Raw genomic sequence first — 24,306 nt, forward strand, 5'->3', positions numbered from 1 at the left:
GTAAATAAAATGTTTTATATTTTTAAAATATTTATTTCAAAAACATATTTATGGTAGAAACACACACGCACATATTAACAAGCATATTAAACATTCTCAGATGTATTCAATAGATAACTGAACGTTTTCCTAGTGTAATTTATGGAGTCAAGGAAATCTAATTAACTGAAAACAGATGACCAACCAAGAAAGACCGTATGTACCTGCGGCTATGCTCTGAGGAGGCAGGAAGTCCTTCCTTTCCCTCCCTTCCGGATTCAAGACGGGCGATGAAAACGATGCGGTGGGACAGAATGACTGTGTTCGTCTCACGTTTCCTGTATAAACTGCAGCGGACATTCCGAGGCACTAGCGCGGGGTGACTCAGTGCTTCCTAAAGAAAGAGATCAGTCAAAGCTCGGAAGGAGCTGTCTCCGGACAGAAAGGCCACGCCATCGCTCCTGGGTGTCTTCCCTGGGGCATCCAGTCAAAACGATGCTCCTGGGAAAAGAACTGCATCAATAGCAAAAGCCAACCCGTGGTGCCGCCAGTATTCGAAGCTGCTGACACGTGTGATCTCACTTGAATCTAATCACAACCCTAATCAGTAGTGACCATATCTCTCGCAATCTTACAGAAGATGCAAGTAGGGGCACGGATAATCAACAGCTCGCCATAGATCGTACGGACAGAAGTAGCAGCGCTGCTTGGCAAGCCAGGGAGGAGAGCAGAGGGATTCCGCGCTTCTGCTCTCCGATTCTTGGCTTCCGCCGGCGGCCACGACCTCTCCGTACTAAGACAGCCGGCCAGGTAGTGACTAGTACCACGCTCAAGCCAGAAAACCTCGGAGGGGTCGCGGGGGCGCAGGGATAACTCACCTCCCAGACCGAAAGAAATGGTGGCGGCTGCGCTTTCCCGGAGCGGAAGCGCCTCTGACTACACAGAGCTCAAGAACTACACTTCCCAAAAGCCCTAGAGAACAGGAGCAGCAGCCCCTCATTTCCGGAGAGAGTTGCGCCGGGGGGTGGGGTGGGGTGGGGGTGGGGTGGGGGTGGGGGTGGGGCGGTGATAGGGCGGCGAAATACATTTCCCAGGACCCCAAGTGGAGGAAAGGCCATGCCCGCCCCTTGGGAGCTTTAACCCCAGACTCTCAGGACCTCTCGGCCAAAGATTTCCAGAAACTCCTTCATGCCATCCATCCTATTACTGCCAACCTAAAGCAGTTCTCTGACGGCAGTAGAGCTTTATCTCATTGATAAAACATAACAAATATGTGAAGAGTCAGAATCTTAATAAAAAGAACTATAAGAAACATATCAATGCAGTAGGATTGTAACCACTCTACCAGAAAAAACAAATGGGCTGGGGGTGCGGGCGTGGGGAGGATGATAGCTTTAAAATGTAGTTTTAACGTTTTTAGATATGAGTGAAATACCCCAAAATGCAATGGGGGAAGATCATAGATTTCTACTATTGTTAACAGAAAAGTCAAATAATTCAGAACTTGGCTGCTGAGGACAACTAGACATGAAGTGGAAAGACAAGTTTCGTAGCCTGTGGGATCAATTTCTCAATGCAATCAGGGCCTTTGTACTCAATCCTCAGAGTTACTGAATTTGAAAGATGAAAACATTATTGTTAATTAGCTGTTTAGTGCTGGAGAAGGCAATGGCACCCCACTCCAGTACTCTTGCCTGGAAAATCCCATGGACGGAGGAGCCTGGTAGGCTGCAGACCATGGGGTTGCGAAGAGTCCGACACGGCTGAGCGACTTCACTTTCACTTTTCCCCTTCATGCATTGGAGAAGGAAATGGCAACCCACTCCAGTGCTCTTGCCTGGAGAATCCCAGGGACGGGGGAGCCTGGTGGGCCGCCGTCTATGGGGTTGCACAGAGTTGGACACGACTGAAGCGACTTAGCAGCAGCAGCTGTTTAGTGGATGGACTGCAGCCCACCAGGGTCCCCTGTCAAGGGGATCTCACAGGCAAGAATATTGGAGTGAGTTGCCATTCCCTTCTCCAGGGGCTTTTCCACCACGCAGGAATCAAACCCAGGTTTCCTGCATTGAAGGAAGATTCTTTACCATCTGAGCCACCAGGGAAGCTCCTAGCTGTTAAGTTTGGGCAGATACGATAAACTCACTAAAAGTAAAATTTTAAAACCTGAAAGAAGACTTTTCCTTGTCCAAAGGACAACTAGACATGGAGTGGAAGGACAAATTTCGTAGACTGTGTGATCAATTTTTCGATGCAATCAGGGCCATTGTAATCAGAAAGTTACTGAATTTGAACTTTTCCTGTCCTTTTTCTAATAGCAATTTCATAAAAAACCCAGTGCTTTTGGATCCTTTCACTAACCTTCTGATATGCATGAAAATTTTCTAAGACACTAAGCTCTGTAGATCACAATAAACTGTAAATTTCTTAAAGAGATGGAATACCAGACCACTTTACCTGCCTCCTGAGAAACCTGTATGCAGGTTAAGAAGCAACAGTTAGAACTGGACATGGAACAACGGACTGGCTCAAAATTGGGAAAGCAGTAGTCAAGGCTGTATATACTGTCACCCCGATTATTTAACTTATATGCAGAGCACATCATACAAAATGCCAGGCTGGATAAAGCACATGAGTTTGAGCAGGCTCTGGGAGTTGGTGATGGACAGGGAAGCCTGGCATGCTGCAGTCCACGGGGTCGCAAAGAGCTGGACAACGACTGAGCGACTGAACTGAATGACACTACTTTAATAATGCGGATAATGAGGCCAGGACAGAGTAAGTAACTACCACAAAATTATACCCTAGGAAGTGGCAGAACTGACTGTAGTTGAGGGAGGCCAGTTGAAGTGCCGGGAGACCTTCAAACCTGACGACCAGCGACTGGGCAGTCCCCAAGTTGGGGCTACAGGAACTTCTCTGAACTGGAGGCTCAGCGGAGGGGAAGACAAACTGCAGCCGGCCGCGGTTTCTCTTACTTTCTCTGAGGACGAGGGTCAGAGACTCGCTGGCTCCACCACCAAGATTAGCTGGGCCCCGGAAATTGAAGACACTTTTACCCAAAGGGAAAGTGGGAGGTAGCCGGTCTCTCCTACAGCGAAAGCACCACCTATCTACTAGAGACAGCCCGTGGACCACTTCCCAGAATGCTCCAGCCGTCCATAACGGAAGTGCTCTATGCTATACGGACCTCAGACTACACGCCCCAGAATGCCCTAGAGAAAAGACGGCCACGGCCCCGCCCCCTGAAATGGAAGTACTTCCGAATACCCTGAACCTCTAGGTACTGAATTCTAGAAGGCCAGTGCGGAGTTTGGCGAAGTTGTTCCGTTTGGAGCTGCTACTGTCTTTCTTGAGAATCCCAATCATTCTTGTATTGAAAGCTGAGCATCACTTTAGCCACGTTCAAGGGGCTTGAGAGGAGGTCGGGGTAGGCAAGAGAAGTCGGTAGTAAAATCTCAAAGAACTGTCCTATAGGAATAAGTACATCATAGGGTGATGTACTTCTGAAGGAGATCAGCCCTGGGATTTCTTTGGAAGGAATGATGCTAAAGCTGAAACTCCAGTACTTTGGCCACCTCATGCGAAGAGTTGACTCACTGGAAAAGAGTCTGATGCTGGGAGGGATTGGGGGCAGGAGGAGAAGGGGAAGACAGAGGATGAGATGGCTGGATGGCATCACTGACTCGATGGACGTGAGTCTGGGTGAACTCCAGGAGTTGGTGATGGACAGGGAGGCCTGGCGTGCTGTGATTCATGGGGTCGCAAAGAATCGGACACGACTGAGCGACTGAACTGAACTGAACTGACATAGGGTAATGGATCACCTTTGCTACTGCTAAGTCGCTTCAGTCGTGTCCGACTCTGTGCGACCCCATAGATGGCAGCCCACCAGGCTCCCCCGTCCCTGGGATTCTCCAAGCAAGAACACTGGAGTGGGTTGCCATTTCCTTCTCCTATACATTAAAGTGAAAAGTAAAAGTGAAGTCGCTCAGTTGCGTCCGACTCTTAGCGACCCCATGTACTGCAGCCTACCAGGCTCCTCTGTCCATGGAATTTTCCAGGCAAGAGTACTGGAGTGGGGTGCCATTGCCTTCTCCAGAGATCGATCACCTTTGGTGGAGACTAAAACCAAACTCTAAATCACCTCAATTACTTGAAATAGGATTAGCGTGAATCTTTTCTATTATCTTCAAGCACTTAAGTCCTGGCTTCGCTGGTGGCTCAGATGGTAAAGAATCTGCCCGCAATGCGCGAGACTCAGGTTCAACCCCTAGATTGGGAAGATCCCCTGCAGAAGGAAATGGCAACCGACTCCAGTACTCTTGCCTGGAGAATTCCATAGACAGAGGAGCCTGGCAGGCTACAGTCAGTCCATGGGGTCGCAAAGAGTCGGACACGACTGAGCTACTGACGCTCAACCACTTGGGAACAAATGACAATTCTTTCTAGGGAAGATAGCATTATCCAAGGTTTCAAATTATTCCTATAATTTAAAAATTATTAATATAGGGCAAAGTAGTCCTTGAAGAAAAAAGCATTATAAAATATACAAAGTTTATTAATTTCAGACTACCAAGAATGGGTTCACATACAATATAAAGCAAACTCGGAAAAGCAAAGCTGACAGAACCACAAGGAGGAAAATTCACTATCAGAATGGGAATTCTAAACACATAATTAGGAAGAAATGTGGGATTTTGAAAGTATATACTAATACATAAGTTAATTATTAAAATGAAAAAATCGCCCCTTGGTAATTTAAAAAATAACAAAAAATACAGTAAGTAGATGGATGTGAATGAAGAGATCTATGAAATAGAAAACAAACAAGGACTTCCCTGGATGGGGAACGAAGATCCCATATGCAGAGAGTTGTGGAAAAAAACAACAACAACAACAAACTTAAAAGGCAGTGGTTTTCCAGTCCTTGACTTAACTCACTAAACTATACAAATTACCTTGAGAGTTGGTGGGCTATTTTGATACCTACTCAAAACAAAATATAACATCTAATGCAATTTGAGGTAGCATGGACTTTCATACTCATATGAAGATGTGGTCTAGGAAACGAATCTGAAAAACCTGCCTCTCACGTTATTCACATACTCATTTTTGCTGAGTAAAGTTCTTTAACCAAACAAGTGTTAAACATCAGTGAAAAATGAACTAAGAACTAGTATTCAAATCTCAACAGGCTGTTCCCATCATGCTGTGTTCTTTCTCTAAACACATCTTTTCCATTTTACCTCCAAGACTTACATATATTGACTCTTTTATCTTCAGGTTTGCCCATTGTTACCTTGGTAAACAATTAAAACACTCATTTTCTAAATTCCTTTCCCCCCATAGCTCAAGGTTCTTTGGATTACAGTACCTGGAATGAACCAGTTATTTTCCTAATCAGACCAAGCACTTGAAAGGATAAGCCAGTACTCCGGATTATCCATCCATCAGCCCAGTAAGGAACAGAACTAAGATGTATAAATTTCTACTATTGGAATTAAAATAATCTTCTGAGCTGTATGGATTTATGCCTAAACTTCATTAGTTACAGAAATATATGTTATACTAGCTGATATTCTGTATCTTTGAACAACCATATAAATTTCCTTTTATAATTGATTCCGAGAGTTCTATTCCTTAACTTGGGCTATATATACATTTTCTTACTGTGAGGGATTAGTTATGTTTAGCAATTTTTCTGTTTTACATAGTTTTACTACCTACAGTACTATAAATATCACAGTATTTTACTGTAAAATTGATGCTTAAAAAAAATTTTAAAATACGGAATCTAAAACATGGAAACTCCCTGGAAATCCTGTCACTGTTTACATGAGGGTGAATATACCAGCCTCCTCCATCCATGGGATTTTCCAGGCAAGAGTACTGGAGTGGGTTGCCACTGCCTTCTCCATTTACAGATGACAGGACGCATTAAAAAACACACGTTTAAACTGTGTGATGTCCCTAAACTACATCAGCCTGTTACATGCTTTGGTCCTGAGTCTTGGACATCATTTCTCTAGATCTGGTTTCATATACCAAAATACATTTAAATAAACTCCTACTGAACATTTATTTCACTTTTATAAAATTTAGCAGCATCCTTGATGTGCTACTCACCTTTTCTACATGACTCTCTTAATTGTAAGTTCCACTTCTATGATTTCTGTATCATAGAAGTCACATCCTGTATTTTGATATATACTTCCCAACTTCTCCTCAAAAGCAATTTTTCAATCCATCGCTAGGAAAAGTGTGCAAGTCAGTCACTGAATCAATGTATTTGATGAAATGACCAACTTCCAACAAATTTTTTTCCTTTATTTCAGGCCAGGAAGGAGTAGGAATGGGGTAGAGAACTTGATGAAAGTAATCTACTTTATAAATAGTGTTTCTTCTTTACTTCGGAAGTCTTGATGAAAGTTAACACTAAGACCTTTGGAAGACTATCACATCAAAGCCTAGATGGCAATGTGAAGAATAAAAAACCAACAATTGATTCATTTACTAAGAAATGTTTGTCCTTTAGTCACTGTCATTAATAACTCTGATTTGAAAAAAGAATCAATAGTATGTTTTCTGTACTGCAAGATTAACAATCCATTTTTCAGTAAGTCTACACTATCACAAGGGCTTCCCTTGTGGCTCAGCTGGTACAGAATCCTCCTGCAATGTAGGAGACGTGGATTCAATCCCTGGGTTGGGAAGATCTCCTGGAGAAGGGAAAGGCTACCCACAGTATTCTGGCCTAGAGAATTAAAGAGTTGGACATGACTGAGCAACTTTCACTTCACTTTATACTGTCACAAAAAGTAACTTAATTTGCACTGTATAAATCTGACAGAATACTAGACAAACTCCAAGATGGTAAGATCCAACTGGAAGCAAGGCTAGGCAGACAAGAGGAGCTAATAAAATGGGACAATGTCAAATTAATACTGCAGACTGCAGTACTGAGTGGTTTACTTATACTTTTAACTCTGTCTCTCTAAACTACTTGTAAGGCCACATTTAATTACCTGTTCTGAATAAAACTTTTTATGAAATTTTGAGCATGATTGCAATATAATTTATAAAACGTTTTTCATTTACTAATTTAACAAACATTGAGCACCTATGAAGTATTACGGGTTTCCCTTGTGGCTCAGCTGGTAAAGAATCCACCTGCAATGCAGGAGGCCTGGGTTCAATTTCTGGGTTAGGGAAATATCTTGGAGAAGGGAAAGGCTACCCACTCCAGTATTCTGGCCTGGAGAATTCTATGGACTGTATAGTCCATGGGGTTGCAAAGAGTCAGACATGACTGAGCAACTTTCACATGAAGTATTACTTGGCCATGGTCAGACTATGCAAATTCACAACAAAGTCTCTGCATTCTGGAGAGACTATTGGGCATCAAGAGTTCTAATGGGCATTAGTTTTGACCCATCCATCATACTTTTGTACAAGGCCTGATAAAATCATATTGTCTTCTCATCTGAGTAGTATTTAATAATAAGGTCAAAGTTGAACTGAAACCCTTACTATACCCCTTATAAGGGATCTCTATTACGTGGCCTTCTGACTACTGGGACATGGTGAGCTATGGTTAAAATGCTGACTTTTTAATGAAACAAATGATTTTTTTTTTTCTTTTGAACTTGACAACTGGAAGAATTCACATGACACTTGAGTTTTTAAAAAATCATTTTATAGAACTTTTCTAAGTTGAATCTCTGATGGTCTTACCACCCCTATGACTTTTATAGGATTTATCAGCAGCATGGATTCTTTGATGAATTGTTAGATTGGAGCGCCAACTGAAGCTCTTACCACACATCTCACACTTGTAAGGTTTCTCCCCTGTGTGGACTCTCTGATGAGACTGCAGTTGTGAAGACCGACTGAAGACTTTACCACACACATCACATCTGTAGGGCTTCTCTCCAGTGTGGACACTCTGATGAAGCTGAAGACTTGAGGCCTGACTGAAGTGCTTCCCACACTCCCCACACTTATATGGTTTCTCTCCTGTGTGGACCCTCTGATGCATGTCGAGGTTCAGGCTCCACTTAAAGCCCTTCCCACACTCCTCACATTTGTATGGCTTTTCTCCAGTGTGGACTTTTTGGTGGGCTTGAAGGTGTGAACTCCGACCAAAGCTCTTGCCACATTCTTCACATTTGAATGGCTTTTCCCCACTGTGGACTCTCTGATGGGCCAGGAGATTTGAGGCCTGCCTGAAGACTTTTCCACACTCCTCACAATTGTATGGCTTCTCTCCGGTGTGGATTCTGCAGTGAATTTTAAGATCTGCTCTACGACTGAATCCCTTCCCACACTCTTCGCATTTGTATGGTTTCTCACCAGTATGGATCAGCTGGTGGATCTGAAGTCGTGAACTCTGATTGAAGCCCTGCCCACACTCCTCGCATTTGTAGGGTTTCTCTACACTGTGGGCCTTCTGATGGATTTGAAGATACGAACTCTGACTGAAGCCCTTCCCACACACTTCACATTTATAGGGTTTTTCTCCTGTGTGGACGACCAGATGAACTTGATAATGGGAGTTCCTCCTGAAGTTCTTCCCGCACTCCTCACATTTGTATGGTTTCTCCCCTGTGTGGACTCTTTGATGTGCCTGAAGGTTTGAACTCAGAGTAAAGCCTTTACCACACACATTACATACATATGACTTCTCTCCAGTGTGGATTCCCTGATGGGCCTGAAGACTTGAAGGCCGACTAAAGCCTTTCCCGCATTCCTCACATTTGTAGGGTTTTTCTCCTGTGTGGACTCTCTGGTGAATGTATAGATTTGAGCTACAAATGAAGCCCTTCCCACACTCCTCACATTTGTACGGTTTCTCTCCTGTATGGACTCTCTGGTGGGACTGAAGGTGTGAATTTCGACTGAAGCTCTTACCACATGCATCACATATGAATGGTTTCTCCCCAGTGTGGACTCTCTGATGGTCTTGAAGGTGGGAGGCCTGAGTGAAGGCCCTGCCACACTCCTCACAAGAGTAAGGTTTCTCTCCCGTGTGGACTTTACAATGAATGCTAAGTGCTGATCGACGACTGAAGCCTTTCCCACATTCCTCACATGTGAATGGTTTCTTTATGCTGTGGACTTTCTGATGAGTTTGCAGTTGTGAGCTCTGATGGAATTCCTTTCCACACTCAGCACACACACTGCATTCTTCTCCTATGTGAACTCTCTGATGAATATGAAGAACTGAGCTATAACGGAAGCCTTTTCCACACTCATTGCACACGTGAGATGTCTCTTTTGAGTGTAACTGCTGGTGAAGATCAAAGGTAGAAAGGCTGGTAAAGGTTCTTTTACATTCATTACACTGGTAAGGTTTTTGTCCTGTGTGAATCATACTATTCTGATCCAATGTGGAAACCGTGCTGTCTTTTCTATAATCATTGTGGCAATAAGACTTTTCATTCTTGTGTACTCCTCGATCATCAAGGTGGTATGAGATCCGACCAATGCTGTCAACATCCGCTTTACACTGACACAGTTTACTTTGCATGGAAATTTCCTGGTATCTATTCTGATAATTCTGTGACTCAGTCAAGGAACTTTTTCTCCAAGAATCCCTGGCTCTCAAAGATGCAAACCTTGGATTTCCAGTATCACCAGGACCACCTGCTTTCTCATTTAATATACAGTTCTCATCTTCAGAAATTTGAATAGATAGTCCTGACCCAACTTGGTGTGGGGAATAACCTTGTTTGTGGAGCTGACAATTATTTATCATGGAGTCTTGACATCTGGTTAAGTCATTAGCAATTTGTTGCCAGATTTGCCAGCAGGAAAGCTCTTCATGTAATCCTCTCTCTTGAACGGCACTCAACTCACTCTGATTGTTTTCTTCTATAATAACAGAGAATTGAGAGATGTGGACAGGTGAAAGCTTTGTTCAAAGAGTCAAGAGTTCACACTTAAGACACAGTATGAGACTTTAATGAACCCCAGCATGGTTTGACTTATCTTTTTCCCCACAAATAAAGTTCTCAGGTTTATATACTGACAGCAACCAAGAGATGGTCCATTAAACTCCCAAATACTTAGCAGTAATGAAAACCATGTAAAACAAAATGCTATCTGACATACTATTTACAGCATCTTTCAAAAATTACATATGGCTCCTATCACAGTACAGTATCAAGACAGACAAGCATTTTGCTGTGCTCACAGGTTTCACAATGTTTGGCAGTTAAGTTAGTCAGGGCTCAAGAAAGGCATGTACAGGTGAACCCCGGTTTGATTTCCAGGATGCTCAACAATTTTGAATTCCAGATTATCTCTGAATCAAGTCAGAGAAGCAAAAGAGCTTTCACAAGGAAGGTGTCTGAAAGAGGAAAAGCACTGCAAAGTACAGCGTGCTGAAAAGCTGAATGCTGCACCAGAGGCAGCAGTACACCAAGGAGGGAGTGCTGAGAAGATTCAAGGTGCTAAGAATCAGTGGGGGTGATAAAAAGCACAAACCTATACAATACTCTGTTTCTTAGTGCGGTAGGCAGCACGTCAGTATCATAATCTGAAACCTATACACTGGATCCTTCTGAGGTAGCTGTATAGCCTAATGTGGCTCCACATCCCCATAAAGTAGGAATCAACATTTACAGGCTAGGGAAGAATGATGTCTCAGCGTGGAAAGGACTTCCCTGGTGGTCCAGTCGCTAAAACCGGTGGTGCAGTTCCCAATGCAAGGGTTCCAGGTTTGATCCCTGTTTGGGAACTAGATCTCACATGCTGTAACTAAGTGTTTACCTGTTGCAACTTAGAGATGCCGCATGCCACAACTAAGACCTGGCACAGCCAAATACATAAATAAATATTAAGAAAACAAACTGGCTGCTGATTTAAAAAAAAAAAAATAACCACAGCATGGAAAAATTTTGGACATAAATACATTGGCCTTTAACAAGAATGATTTCCAAAGTGAAGAAGGCAGTTCATGAGTGAGGTGGGAATAAGTTCCATAGCTTATGATAAGTATGTAGAAAGACTAGACACTGTCAAAGAATCATCAAAGCAGTCAAGGCAAACATGATGTGAAGTCCCTTCTAAAGGATATGTACAAACCGCCACACAAACAAAATGTTTGTAGAGGTAACAACCTAAGATCCATTTCTTGTTACTGAGGTGGGCTTGGGAGGAAGGAGATGGGACAGAGCTGGGAAAATCTTTTCAGGGCAAGACTAACTCACCAGTTAGCTTTTTTCTGAGACCTCTTCTCCCCGGATATGATGGATAAGGAAATAGAATTTTTTTTCCTTCTATGAAAAGCTACCTAAGAAGTAGACATAAGAATTCTTCATTCAAAAAAAAAATTTTCTCCCCAAATAAATATGCTTGCTAGTAACGGCTAAAAGAAAGTCACAGGGAAAGCATTTCACTCAGTTTGGTTATAATTACAGGTTCTATGCATGTGTCTGCTCAAGTTGATGAGGGTCAACTTGTACGGAAAGGCAAACACCCACATATACACCATGGGACCTGAGAAGTTAGAATTAGGCTGCTGCTGCTGCTGCTGCTAAGTCACTTCAGTCATGTCCGACCCTTAGCGATCCCAGAGACTACAGCCTACCAGGCTCCTCTGTCCATGGGAGTTTCTAGGCAAGAGTACTGGAGTGGGTTGCCATTTCTTTCTCTGAGAATTAGGCTAGGAATTCATTTGAAGACACAAAAACATTTTGCAATATCCCTATTCACTCGGATTTGTTCACCAGCCACTGGCTATTTAAGTGGTAGGCAAATTTCTCTATCCATCAACTCATCCATTTATTCATCAAATATTTAGAGTCCTTGTCACGTACCAAGGCTATTCTAAGCACTTAGGCTTGTAAGCAATAAATGGAACAGACCAAATTCCTCCACTCTGGGGACTTCCCTAGTGGTCCAGTGGCTAAGACGCCACACTCCCAATGCAGGTGGCCTGCGTTTGATCTCCAGTCAGGGAACTAGATCTCACATAGGCAGTGAAGACTGAAAATCCAGCATGCCTCAACTAAGACTGGCACAGCCAAATAAAGAATATTAAAAAACAACAGTGACAAATTCCTCCATTCCTGGAATACCCTCCAGGGGAAGAGAGAGAAGTGAGAAACAGGTGAACCAAAATGTATGTACATGAGTGACGATCAGTGCTCAAAGATCAAACAAGGCAGGGCAGAGAAAGAAAGAGAGGACTGGATTTTCTATAGGGTGGTCCAAGGACAGCCCTCTCTTCCTCTTGAAGGTGAGTGACCTGAGGTAAGTACATAGGCCTGAAGGATTACAGGTGAAAGAGTATTCCAGGCAGAGAGGACAAGGAGATGCATCCTTTGCAGGTCTGAGACAGTAGGGAGGATGATGGAGATGGAAAGGACAGAGTCAGAAGGAGGAGGGGAGATGTACTCAAGGAGGTGGTGGGGTCGAAAAGCAGACCATTAGAGGATTCCAGAAGTTGCTTTAGGTGGTTTTTATTCTAAGTAAAACAAGCCATAAGAGAATTTTGAACAGACAACTAACATAATCTGACTTAAAGTTACAAAGGATCCCTTCGCCACTTCAAGAACAAACTGTAGGAGGGGAAAGGTGGGAGCAGGTGATCAGTATAGGCTGTGTAATAACCAGGGAAACAGATGTCCCATTGGGACCAGGTGATGGACAGCACAGGGCTGGTGAGAAGCACAACATATGGAGAGTTAACCACGAGAATGAACAACTGCTTGGTGCTTACCTAAATTTCTATCTGGGTCGCTGAATTCATCATCCAAAGCCTCTCTTCTCTTTCTATATGTTTTGTATCTCTTTTGAAGAATGAGAACATGCAGAGTTGCAAGTTAAAATGAACAGGTCAGAGCTACAATTTACTGGAAATTTGAGTTTCCAACTGCATATTTAAGATACTGAAGAGTGAAGTATGAACAGCAGAGAAGAATAAACTGTAAAATGGTTCTGATTATATTTCCATTATCAAGGCTAATTGTTTTAAGAGATTTTGCCTTGATTATAACAATAATAAACAAATAATTTATGTTTCAAAAAAAGATACTGAAGGCCCTGTTTTTCAAACTTTGTATCATGACCCACTGAAGAAGTAGCATTTATTTCATGACGCAGACACATACGTAGGAATATGCATTACTAAAATGAAGGCTGAATGACCTATTTCTGACCGGTCTATTTTCCTAAAATCTGTTCCCACTGGCTCTCACACCACTCATGCATCGACCAGGGTTTTCACTGCAACGTGATCTATTCTTTCTAAGAAGCTCTTGATATTTTCTCTAATATTTGATTTCATTAAAAACGGCATATTAGGCTTGATAAGTTGGCTTTATAATCCATTAATGGGACTGCCACTAATGGGACATGAGTGAAATCTGAAAAAGAACAGACAAAGTACATCAGGATACTGTTCACTGACTGTTCTTTGACCAAAAAAAGAAAAAGACCTGAAACATACTGTTTAGAAAGACCAGAGATAGCCTCTCATATCCCACTGGAATTGGAAAACTCTGGTCTTCAAACTCAGGGAACCATTTCAAGAACCCCAGAGCCTGGAAACACCAAGGTCACAAGACACTTGCAGAGAAAGGCTGTCCTCACCTACTGAGACCAGGTTCCGGAAGTTCTCCACCATCACATCCTGGTACAGCTTTCTCTGGGCTGAGTCCAGTAACCCCAGCTCCTCCTCTGTGAAGGCCACAGCCACGTCCTTGAAGGTCACTGCCTCCTACAACAAACAATACCAGCTCAGTCTTATAGCCAGTGTCCAGTGGAAGGGGGCAGCACCAGGAAGGAGAGGAGGATGATGAGAAGTTGCCCTGGCTCCTGTGCAACGTGTAGACTTTGCAGCCCCGCTCCTTCCATCCTGCCAACATCACACTGACTTTCCTTAGCCTCACCGCAAGTGCAGCTATGAAGAAGGAAGGTTTGTGTATTTACCTGGTGTTCTCAGTGAACTCATAAATAAACTCCCTAGAATTCTAACTGCTGCATCCTGAACTAAAAAGCCTTCACTTTTTATTTCTGGCCATGCCTTGCAGCTTGTGGGATCTTAAGTTTCCTGACCAGGGATTGAACCCGGGCCTTGGCAGTGGAAGTGCAGAGTCTTAACCACTGGACCACCAAGTGAAAGTCACTAAGTTGTGTCTGACTCTTTGTGACCCCGTGGACTATACAGTCCATGAAATTCTCTAGGCCAGAATACTGGAGTGGGTAGCCTTTCCCTTCTTCAGCAATCTTCACAACCCAGGGATTGAACCCAGGTCTTCTGCATTGTAGGTGGATTCTTTACCAGCTGAGCCATAAAAGGAACTCCCCAAAACATTTCACTTTTAGTTACAATCGTCAATTGTCCCAGAAACATTTACTAATTTAGGCCTGGCAGTATATGATGCCTGCTTCTCACTGAAGTAGGAACCAGGTGAGGAAGAGGGTCATATGAGGGAATTAACCAAAAGGCCATGCCAGGCCTCAGATGAAACCCTTCTTTCTTTCCCTATTTGTCTTTCTCTTATCTAATGGTATACTCTGACTCCAGAATCTTGGTTTTCTGGATAAATCTGAATTGGTTCCTCATTTTTCACAACCCTTTTACTTAAAACAGAGATAAAACCAAGTATGTACCTCTTTAGACAATTGTTCTCAGGTGTCAATGCAGTGACAAGTGAAGTACCACCTGACTTTTAAAATTAAGGTCATGGATTATTTTGATCAAAATAAAAAAAAATACTGGGTTAGCCAAAAGGTTCATTCCAGCTTTTCCATACCACCATACAGAAATATCTGAACAAACTTTTTGGCCAACCGAGTACAAGATGGATAAACAAACAAACCAGTAAATAAAATACACACAGGGTCTGATTCAACCACAGGAAGACAAAATCTCACTCTTGTCATAAGAAAACTACCAATAGTTATTTTCTTTGTGTGAAGAGGCAGTTTGACTCTGCTGTGCCATATTTGGCTATTTTACCAAAAAACATCCAAGGCACCACTTACAAAATATACCACTTCAATTTTGCATATCTAGTATGTCAAGGGCAAAAAGAGGCAATATTTTTCAAAATACATTTTTTGAGAAAAAAGTTAAATCAGGAACATTGTCACTGTAGCATTCTTAAAACAGTCGAAGTCCTAAAAGGTCTATGAATAAAAAATAGTGTAAAACTAGGTATGTAAGAAAGCTAAGCATCAAAGAATTGATGCTTTTGAACTGTGGTGCTGGAAGAAGGCTCTTGAGAGTCCTTTGGTCTGCAAGGAGATCCAACCAGTCAATCCTAAAGGAAATCAGTCCTGAATATTCATTGGAAGAATTGATGCTGAAGCTGAAGCTCCAATACTATGGCCACCTGATGTGAAGAACTCATTCACTGGGAAAGACCCTGATGCTAGGAAAGACTGAAGGCGGGAGGAGAAGGGGACCACAGAGGAGGAGATGGTTGATGGCATCACCAACTCGATGGACATGAGTCTGAGCAAGCTCCAGGTGTTGGTGATGGACAGGGAAGCCTGGCGTCCTGTAGCCCATGGGGTTGCAAAGAGTCAGACACGACAGACATGACTGAAGTTTTGGGAACATGATAAAGCAATTAAAAGCAAATGTTAGGTAGTATTAAATGAGAAAAGTTTTTAAACTATATCTATTTTATAAATGAGTTTCCCTGTAGCTCAGATGGTAAACAATCTGCCTGCAATGCAAGAGACCCAGGTTCGATTCCTGGGTTGGGAAGATCCTTTAGCAAAAGGAAAGGCTACCCACTCCAGTATTCTTGCCCAAAGAATCCATGGACAGAGGGGCCTGGCAGGCTACAGTCTGTGGGGTCACCAAGAATCAGACATGACTGAGCGACTAATACAACTACTACTATGTTATAAATACAAATACACAGCTATGAATACACATGATGAAGAGATTACAGAAATATAAAAGCAGCTAATTTGTAAGCTGGGAAATATTAAAGTGGAAGATGTTCTTCATGTCCCTTAATTTTTCTTTTACTTGTGAAATAAAAAATGACAAAATAAAACCAAAATTAAAACCAAAACTAATTACATAAGACAGGAATTTTTTAAAAAGCACACATGGCTCACAAAGGTCTTCACAGGCTTAGACTCTCCTTGAAAAAGAAAAACCCACAGGGAACTACAGTCAGTATTTTGTTATTACAGAATATTTCCTTGTAAGGGAAAAGAATCTGAATATATATATACATACACATATATATACTTGAATCATTTTGCTGTACCTGAAACTAACACAACATTGTAAATCAACTATGAAAGTGAAAAGTGAAAGTGAAAGTCACTCAGTCATGTCCGACTCTTTGCGACTCCATGGACTATACAGTCCATGGACTTCTCCAGGCCAGAATAGTAGAGTGGGTAGCCTTTCCCTTCTCCAGGGGATCTTCCCAACCCAGGGATTGAACCCAGGTTTCCCGCATTGCAGGTGGATTCTTTACCAGCTGAGCCACAAGGGAAGCCCAAGAACACTGGAGTGGGTAGCCTATTCCTTCTCCAGCAGATCTTCCAGACCCAGGAATTGAACCGGGGTCTCCTGCATTGCAGGCGGATTCTTTACCAACTGAGCTATCAGGGAAGCTATACTTCAATTACAAACAAAGAAAGAAAAATCCATGTAAAATCTCTGAGTACAAAAATGGTATTTTTTAACAGCAAGAGAGACAAGCTCTACTCACCATGAACATGTTCATCTTCTCTCTCCTTCCAGGGAAGTGCAGAGTCCTAGGAAGACAGTGGGGGAAAGCAGAAAGAAGTCAGTGAAAACTGGTTTACAAAAACGTGACTAACCCAGGTGGGACTCACTGTGAATCAGCAAGGCACTCAGTCCTCCAAGTGGCTGCAGCCGAGTGGGCTTGAGAGGGATCCTGCACTGATAGCAAATGCCTCCGAGACCTCTCTCATTAGCTGTTCAGGGAGCAACGTGCCCACCCACACACTGGCCCTATCAGTGTGCTGCGGCTTCCACAGTGGTCATTCTTATTCCAAGGTGTAATAAGAGACCATGTGAGTAAGAGCAGGCTTTGGAGTCAACACACATGGGCTGAAATCCGGGCTATACCACTCACTAGCAGTGTCATCTTCGGCAAATTATTAACATCTCTCCGCCTCAATTCTGTCATCAGCAAGTACGGGAGAACAGGGGTATCCACCTCATGAGACTGGTGTAAGGCAGAAAGCTCTGAGAACCCCGTCAGGATTTCTTATTTCTCAGCAACTGTGGTAAAGCAGATGATATTGTACAATTTGAAATGATCCTTATAGATGTGGTTTCTAGCAACAGAACACTGTCAAATATGGGCAGGTCCCAGGTTGTTGTCCCGAAATGGGAGCTTTTAGAGTTCTGCAAACTTCTGCTTGTATTCCTCATAATTTTGTTACCACAACATTAATATTTAAACTGAAATAGGCAAACTTTTATAAAAGATATAAAAATACATTGTTTCTTTTTAACCAGGAAGTACCCTTTTGACAATTATGCACAGATGTAAAGAGAACTAATAAAAGCCTGGATTCTGCAACAATAATAAGAAACACCTTGACAGTCCATACCAAAAAATTCCATACAGGAATCTGGATTATAAAGAAAGAAATGTTTAAGAAATAAATGGATGAAGGGACTCCCTGGTGGTCCAATGGTTGAGAATTTGCATTCCAATGCAGAGGACACAGGTTTGATCCCTGGTCAAGGAGCTAGGATCCCTGTGTTTCGGGGCAACTCAGCCACAAGTACTGAGCCAAGTGTCGCAAGTAGATAGACGTGCGTGCAACACAACTAAGACCCGATGCAGCCAAATAGAAATAAATGGATGAGAAGAGAGAGCTTCCCCCCTATGGTAGAACACAAACTAATAACTGTAGAATGAAAGACAGAAAATCATCAATGGGTGCTAAAATTTGGAAAAGTTTAGTGCAGAGTAAGATAGCCACATTGCTTCAAAATATTAATTGCAAAAAGGACAACAGTTACTTCGCAGACACCTTAACCAAGCACACAAAGCTGAAATCACCAGCTGGAACAAACCCACAAACTGACATTTGCTTGGTATGATGCCTTAGAGGGCTGCCTCACCACTTCTGGGGCATCACTGTTAATAGTGGATAACCTGAATCCAGTTATGAACAAATATCAGATAAACCAGGGCTTCTCTGGTGACTCAGTGGTAAAGAATCCACCTGCCAATGCAGGAGATGAGTTTGATCCCTGGTCCAGGAAGATCCACATACTATGAAGCAATTAAACCCATGTGTCCCAACTACTAAACCCGTCTGTGCTCTAGAGCCCGTGAGCCACAACTACGGAGCCCTCAAGCTGCAACTACTGAAGCCCACGTGGCCTAGAGCCTGAGCTCCACAACAAGAGGAGCCACCGCAAGGAGAAGCCCGGGCACCACAGTTAGAGAAAAGCCCGTGCAGCAACGAAGACCCAGCACAGCCAAACACAAATGAGTAAAATTATTTTTTAAATGCATAACCTGAATCTAATCATGAACAAGTATCAGATAAACCACAGCTTCCTTAGGTGGCTCAGTAGTGAGGAATCTGTCTACCAATGCAGAAGACATGGGTTCTATCCTGGATCTGGGAAGATACCACATGCTGTGGAGCAACTAAGCCTGTGTTTCACAACTACTGAGCCCACAAGCTGTAGAACCTGTGCTCCACAATGAGAGAAGCCACCACAGTCAGAAGCCCGTGCACTGCACTAGAGTGCAGCCCCCGCTCACCATAACCAGAGCAAAGCCCGTGCAGCAGCAAAGACCCAGCACAGCCAGAAATAAATAAAATTATTTTAAAAATGATAATGTATAACCGGAACCTAATTATGAACAAAGGTCAGAGAAACCAAAAAAGAGGGCCCTCCCACAACATAATTTATCAATACTCTTCAAAAATATCAAAAGCCAAAAAGTCTGAGAAATCATTCTGGGCTAAAGAAGACTAATGAAACAAAGATTAAGTGCAAAGCATATAACTGGACTACACCTTGAAGAAGAAAAGTGGCTTGCCAAGACTTTATTAGAACCAACGAGGACCTACTGTATAGCACAGGGAAATTACACTCGACATTTTGTAGTAACCTATAAGGGAAAAGAATCTGAAAAATAAGTGAATCACTGTGCTGTGAAATAAACATGATATTATAAGTCAACCAGATTTCAATTTTAAACAAGATCTTAAAGAAAAGGCTAATAAAAAATGTAAATATGGGCTGTGCATTAGATAGTAGTGTGTTATCAATGTCATTAACCTCCTTTTGATCAACTGGCTCTGCAAACGAAAAAATATACAAGCATGATAAAGCCATGAAAAACCACACTGCACTGAGAACTAGCAAGAGAAAGGGCTCGAACTTGGTGTTTTTAACTGATCAACAAGAATCGTGTCGAAATGAGAAAAAGACAAGCTGCTCCATAACACAGACAAAAATAAGCAAAGAACTGGGACTTCCCTGGTAGTCCAGGGGTTGAGAATCCACCTTCCAATTTAGGAGATGTGGGCTGGACCCCTGGTCGGGGAACTAAGATCCCACATGCTGTGGAGCCACTAAGCCTATCTGTCGCAACTAAGACCTGATGCAGTCACAAGTAAATAATATTTAAAAAAAAAACCAAAAAAACAAAGAACTGTCCTCTCAGCAAACATGAAGTGATGGACCACTTCATTAATAATGACTCCAGTCCCATTTTGTTTCTCTCATCCACTAGATGCAAATCATTATGATATTCAGTAGTCAAATTGCATCTCCTTCTTGACACCATCCAATCCAGAACAAACTCTCACTGCCTAAAGCTCTCCCCAACTCAGTTAACACGAACCGAAACCGTAGAAACAGCCATACCTCACTGCCTCCTTACCAGGACACCAGTGCGGCATAGGTGTCCTTGCTGCAGTAAGCTCAAACAAACGGAGCTCTTTGATTACAGGTATGTTCCTGGGGGCTGCTGCCTGGCGGTCACAAATGAGCAACTGAGCAAAACAGAAATAATTGGTGACTCCACATAAAGAGTATATGAGAACTCCTTATACTATTTTTGCAACTTTTCTCTGTTTGAAATTATTTTTATATTATTTCCTAATATTTTAATGAAAATAAAGTTATAGAAAACATATAACACAGCACATCAGCTATACTCCAATAAATATTTTAAGAAATAAAATTTAAAAAGAGAAGCTAAGAAACAGTCATAGTAATAACAATAGTAATAATAGTAGTGGTTCACTGATGATGACTATGGCAAAAATATCTAGTACTAACTAACAATAACTACTAGTTATCTTCCCACTTTAGGCACAAGTACTCTAGTTTACGAGGCTTTCCAGGTGGCTCAGTGGTAAAGAATCCGCCTACCAAGCAGGAGACTCGGGTTTGATCCCTGGGTGAGAAAGATCCCCTAGAGAAGGAAAAGGCAACCCACTCCAGTACTCCTGCCTGGAAAATCTCATGGACAGAGCTGCCTGGTGGGCTACAGTTCATGGTGTCCCATAGAGTCGGACACAATCTAGCAACTAAACACCAGCAACAGCACTCTAGTTTAAAAGATAGCAATGAATCTACCCCCAAAAGCCTGGAAGGGATATATCTTCACATCTAATACCCTTCCATTTTGATTCTACACTTGCTAGCTACCTTTTGCTCAAGTCAGGATTTTTTGCAAGGATCCCTGACAAGTGACAATCATTAGTGGGGTAATAAAACCCTCCAACTAAGTAAAGTTCTGCTTTATCCAGCTCAGCTTTATCTGCGACATCCAGCAATTTCCTCGGCCTCAGTTTCCAGACAAGAAAGATCCTTTCCTGAGCTTCTCATATTTTCACATGCAGAGGAGTTACTACAGGATCTTGTTGGAATGCAGACTTCTGGGCCCCCTATGCAGAAATTCTAAATCAGAAGGTCTTGAATGGGGCTCAAGGCTGGGCCTTCCTACCCAAGTGATGCCAATGCTGCTGGCCTGTGGACCACAATTTGAGTAGCAAGGCAGTGTAACCTCAGTCCCAAAGAAAACAGCCTCCACTAAACACACACACAAACAAAGAGTAACCAGACAAAAAGGCACGAAAACATTAACAGCTGTTATCTTTACATCCTAAACTTATGGGTAATTAAAATTTTTCTTTACATCTGCATTTACCGTAATGATTGTTACTTCTGTAACATAAATATTATTTGAAATAAAATAAATGACCCAGTTGAGAAAACTATCTTAAAATTGATAGACTAGGCAATTCCCTGGTGGTCCCTGGTTAGGACTCGGTACTTTCACTGCCATGGGCCCTGGTTCAATCCCTGGTCAGGGAACTAAGATCCAGCAAGCTGTGTGGTGAAACCAAAGAAACCACACACACAAAATACAACAAACAAAAAAACTTCACAGAATAACCTAAACTTTGCTCTCAAGGTCCCCACATTTAAGCCCCAACCTACTTTCATGAAGAGATTCTAGTCAGTTCCCTATGCTCAACAAGAATATATCAAAGAGATTAGCAAACTCAGGTGTTGGATTCCGCCTGCCCAGGGTTACAACCGCAGCTCTGCTTACTATTCAGGTGAGGATGGGCCAATAGGGTTGTGTTCCCTGGCTCCATCTCCTTATCTCTAAAGCAGAGAAAAGAGCAGTACCGATGCACAGAGCCAGTGTGATGGAAAGGTGTTCATCAGTATAAAGCTTTTGGAACGGAACTTAAGTGACCAAGGCACAGTTACAATCATTACTCATGCCCCATACGTTCTACAGTTTATGTATCTTAAATAGAAGAATGCCGAGTTCTACTCCCGTGGGTCTCTGTTGCCTCTTCCTTCGTGTAGCGCTTTCTGAGAAGTCAGGGCTGGAGAAGGAAAGGAGGTTGTGAAATCCCAGGATTGTGTTTGGATCCCCTATATTTCACACCCTCTTGTACCAGCTAGAAGAAACCCTCCCTTTTCTAAACAAGTCCGGAGTCCAGGACAATTCAGTTTCCTGGGCTCTCAGAATCTGTGAGAATCCAGGTGCTTCTGAATTACAGAAGCATTAATAACAATCATGTGTCAGGCATTTGTTGACCTTTTGCTATTTTTTTCTCCAAATACTGTATTAAGAAAGCATTGCTTTTATTTCTCTTTTACAGAACAGCAACGGAGACACAAAAGGGTTAAGCAACTCACCCAGTGTGACAGAGTATGAAGCCAAAGTGTTAGCTTCATAAGTGGGAGGTCAGGTTAGGGGTTCAGAAAGCCGGGGAGACCCTCAAATCCCAAGAAGCACGACCTGAGCCCGCCCCATCCCGGGATGCTACCAAACGCTCCGCCCAGGGGCACGAACATCATCACCCTTGGCCGTCAAACCTCTGCTTCTAGCCGCTGCTTCTCTTTCTCTCCAAATGAAAGGTCAGGAGATGCTGGCCCCAAGCGCATTTCGGGGAAGTTTGAATGAATCGTGAAAAGCGGACCTGAAACATCATCATCAAGCGAAAGATGGCTGCTACGTCGTCTTCCCGGGGCCGAAGGGCCTGCGACTACCCGGAGCTCCTGGACTACACTTCCCAGAATTCCGTGGGGAGACATTCGCAGTCCAGCCTTACTATAGCTGCAGTGTGCGAACCTACACGGAGCTTTGGACTACACATCCCAGAATACAAAGGGAGTGCGTGTGGGCCCTCCACACTACCGCCCTCTTGGACTACACTTCCAGCGAAGGTCCGAGCGGAAAACCGTCAAAGCCTCGCCCCCTGATGAGGAAGTGGTCAGTTCACCTGGTTTTCACTTCCCTTAACCCCTAAGGTCTCAGGCAAATGTCTTGCCAGTCTACTGTGTCAGCCTTAGAACAGGGTTACAAGCTTAGAAGCACTTTGGACATGTCCAAGGGCCTAAGTGCCATAAATTTATTACCAGCCATAGAGGCTTCCTGGTAAACCCCAGAGTTACTGTTGAAATAAGAGAAGGAAACTAGGCTTTCTTAGGAATAGGCTGAAGTCAAAAGTCAAAATACCTCAATCCCTGAAATGTGACCAAACATGCTTTGTCCTTACTGGTTCCACATCGAGAGGGTCCTCTGTTGTAATTCTGTTTTCCCTCCTCACGCACATCTTTTCAACAGGAAAAGTGAAAGTCGCTCAATCGTGTCCGACTTTTTGCGACCCCATGGACTATACAGATTGTGGAATTCTCCAGGCCAGAATACTGGAGTGGGTAGCCTTTCCCTTCTCCAGGGGATCTTCCCAACCAGGTTTCCCACATTGCAGGCGGATTCTTTACCAGGTGAGCCACACATGTAAAGAATCTGCCGGCAATGCAGGAGACGGGATCAATACCTAGGTCGGGAAAATCCCCTGGAAGAGGGCATGGCAACACATTCCAGTATTCTTGCCTGGACAATTCTATGGACAGAAGAGCCTGTCAGGATACAGTCCACAGGGTCGCAAAGAGTCAGATGCCATTGAAGGTACATCTACTTCGTTTCCAGCTACTGAATTTGCCCTCTCCATGTTCCGTATTTAAAGTACAGCATAAAGATTTAATGGTTGAAACATCAATTTATCTGTGTATACAAAACAATCAGAATTTTTTTTTTTAATTTTGAAATTGGCTTCTGGGATCCTATCATAATTTTGATCTTTATATGCCTTATGACAATATAGAACAATCATATTATGTGGTGTTAACTACAAGGGATATTTACTAGTAATTTTTAAAAATTCTATTGTAATTTCCTGCTTTGATAGTACTGGTCAATGAAAAAACCATAACAGGAAATTATAAAATAAAAAAATACCACAAAATGCTCCTAACTAAGGAAAACCACTATGGAAGGGTATCCCTTTACACATGATCTTATGCATGTCTACATACAGATGTATGTGTACATGCACATGCACACACACACAGATTCGATTATACTCTGAAGGTTACAATCTGTGACCCCTCAAAGCCCATATTGTGTATCTCTTGCCATTATATTTGCCATAATTTTAATGGCTTCAGATTAATATACAAATATAGTAAAACTCAAATTCCTACAGCTGTACAATTATTTCCTTTAAAAAAATTCAGTGACATCATTGATGTGGTGCTTATCTTTTTCGTATTTTAACTTCATAATCAAAAACATTCAATTATATGATTTTGAGATCAAAGAGATATACAACCTAGATACTGATAAGTACTCCTTTCCCAAAACCATGCTTTACTGCTACCAATAGGTCAAAGGACATAAATGTCAGTCTTGCCTCAATACTACATTTAATAATTTTATCAAATTCCTACATTTTCCTGGGTATTTTCCTCATGGATGTGTATGAAAAATATGGCATAGCCTCTACCTGAGAAGTTTT

General features: G+C 42.5%; 2 protein-coding genes across 3 annotated transcripts in view; both read right to left on the minus strand.

Annotated features, from left to right (window-relative positions):
• The window catches only part of LOC102269916 (zinc finger protein 227), a 25,531-nt gene extending 11,828 nt beyond the window's left edge, over positions 1-13,703 (minus strand). Inside the window, exons 1-2 of the mRNA XM_070387562.1 lie at positions 13,579-13,703; positions 204-373 (exon numbers count right to left, since the gene is read on the minus strand). Coding sequence (XP_070243663.1) covers positions 204-339 — 136 coding nt within the window. The 5' untranslated portion in view covers positions 340-373; positions 13,579-13,703. The remainder of the gene's footprint in view (positions 1-203; positions 374-13,578) is intronic.
• On the minus strand, positions 6,305-22,435 carry LOC138991759 (zinc finger protein 226-like). Of its 2 annotated transcripts, XM_070387570.1 has the most exons (4): positions 22,299-22,435; positions 16,677-16,722; positions 13,579-13,705; positions 6,305-9,852 (listed from the first exon to the last, which is right to left on the minus strand). In XM_070387570.1, the coding sequence occupies exons 1-4, from the start codon at positions 22,301-22,303 to the stop codon at positions 7,688-7,690; spliced, it is 2,343 nt and encodes a 780-aa protein (XP_070243671.1). In that variant the 5' UTR covers positions 22,304-22,435; the 3' UTR covers positions 6,305-7,687. The 2 variants fall into 2 exon arrangements, with proteins under 2 accessions (XP_070243671.1, XP_070243672.1); XM_070387571.1 differs by lacking the exons at positions 13,579-13,705; positions 16,677-16,722; positions 22,299-22,435 and adding an exon at positions 12,707-12,770.
• Positions 22,436-24,306: the final 1,871 nt, after the last annotated feature.

Source organism: Bos mutus, chromosome 18, assembly GCF_027580195.1.
Source record: "Bos mutus isolate GX-2022 chromosome 18, NWIPB_WYAK_1.1, whole genome shotgun sequence".
Classification (NCBI taxonomy): Eukaryota; Metazoa; Chordata; class Mammalia; order Artiodactyla; family Bovidae; genus Bos; species Bos mutus.

Coding starts and splice junctions, on each gene's coding strand:
- LOC138991759 (XM_070387570.1), bottom strand. Junction 13,706..16,676: donor AGAAGATGAACATGTTCATG/GTGAGTAGAGCT, acceptor TGTTTGTTGTAG/GAGGCAGTGACCTTCAAGGA. Junction 9,853..13,578: donor CCGGAACCTGGTCTCAGTAG/GTGAGGACAGCC, acceptor CTGTTATTATAG/AAGAAAACAATCAGAGTGAG.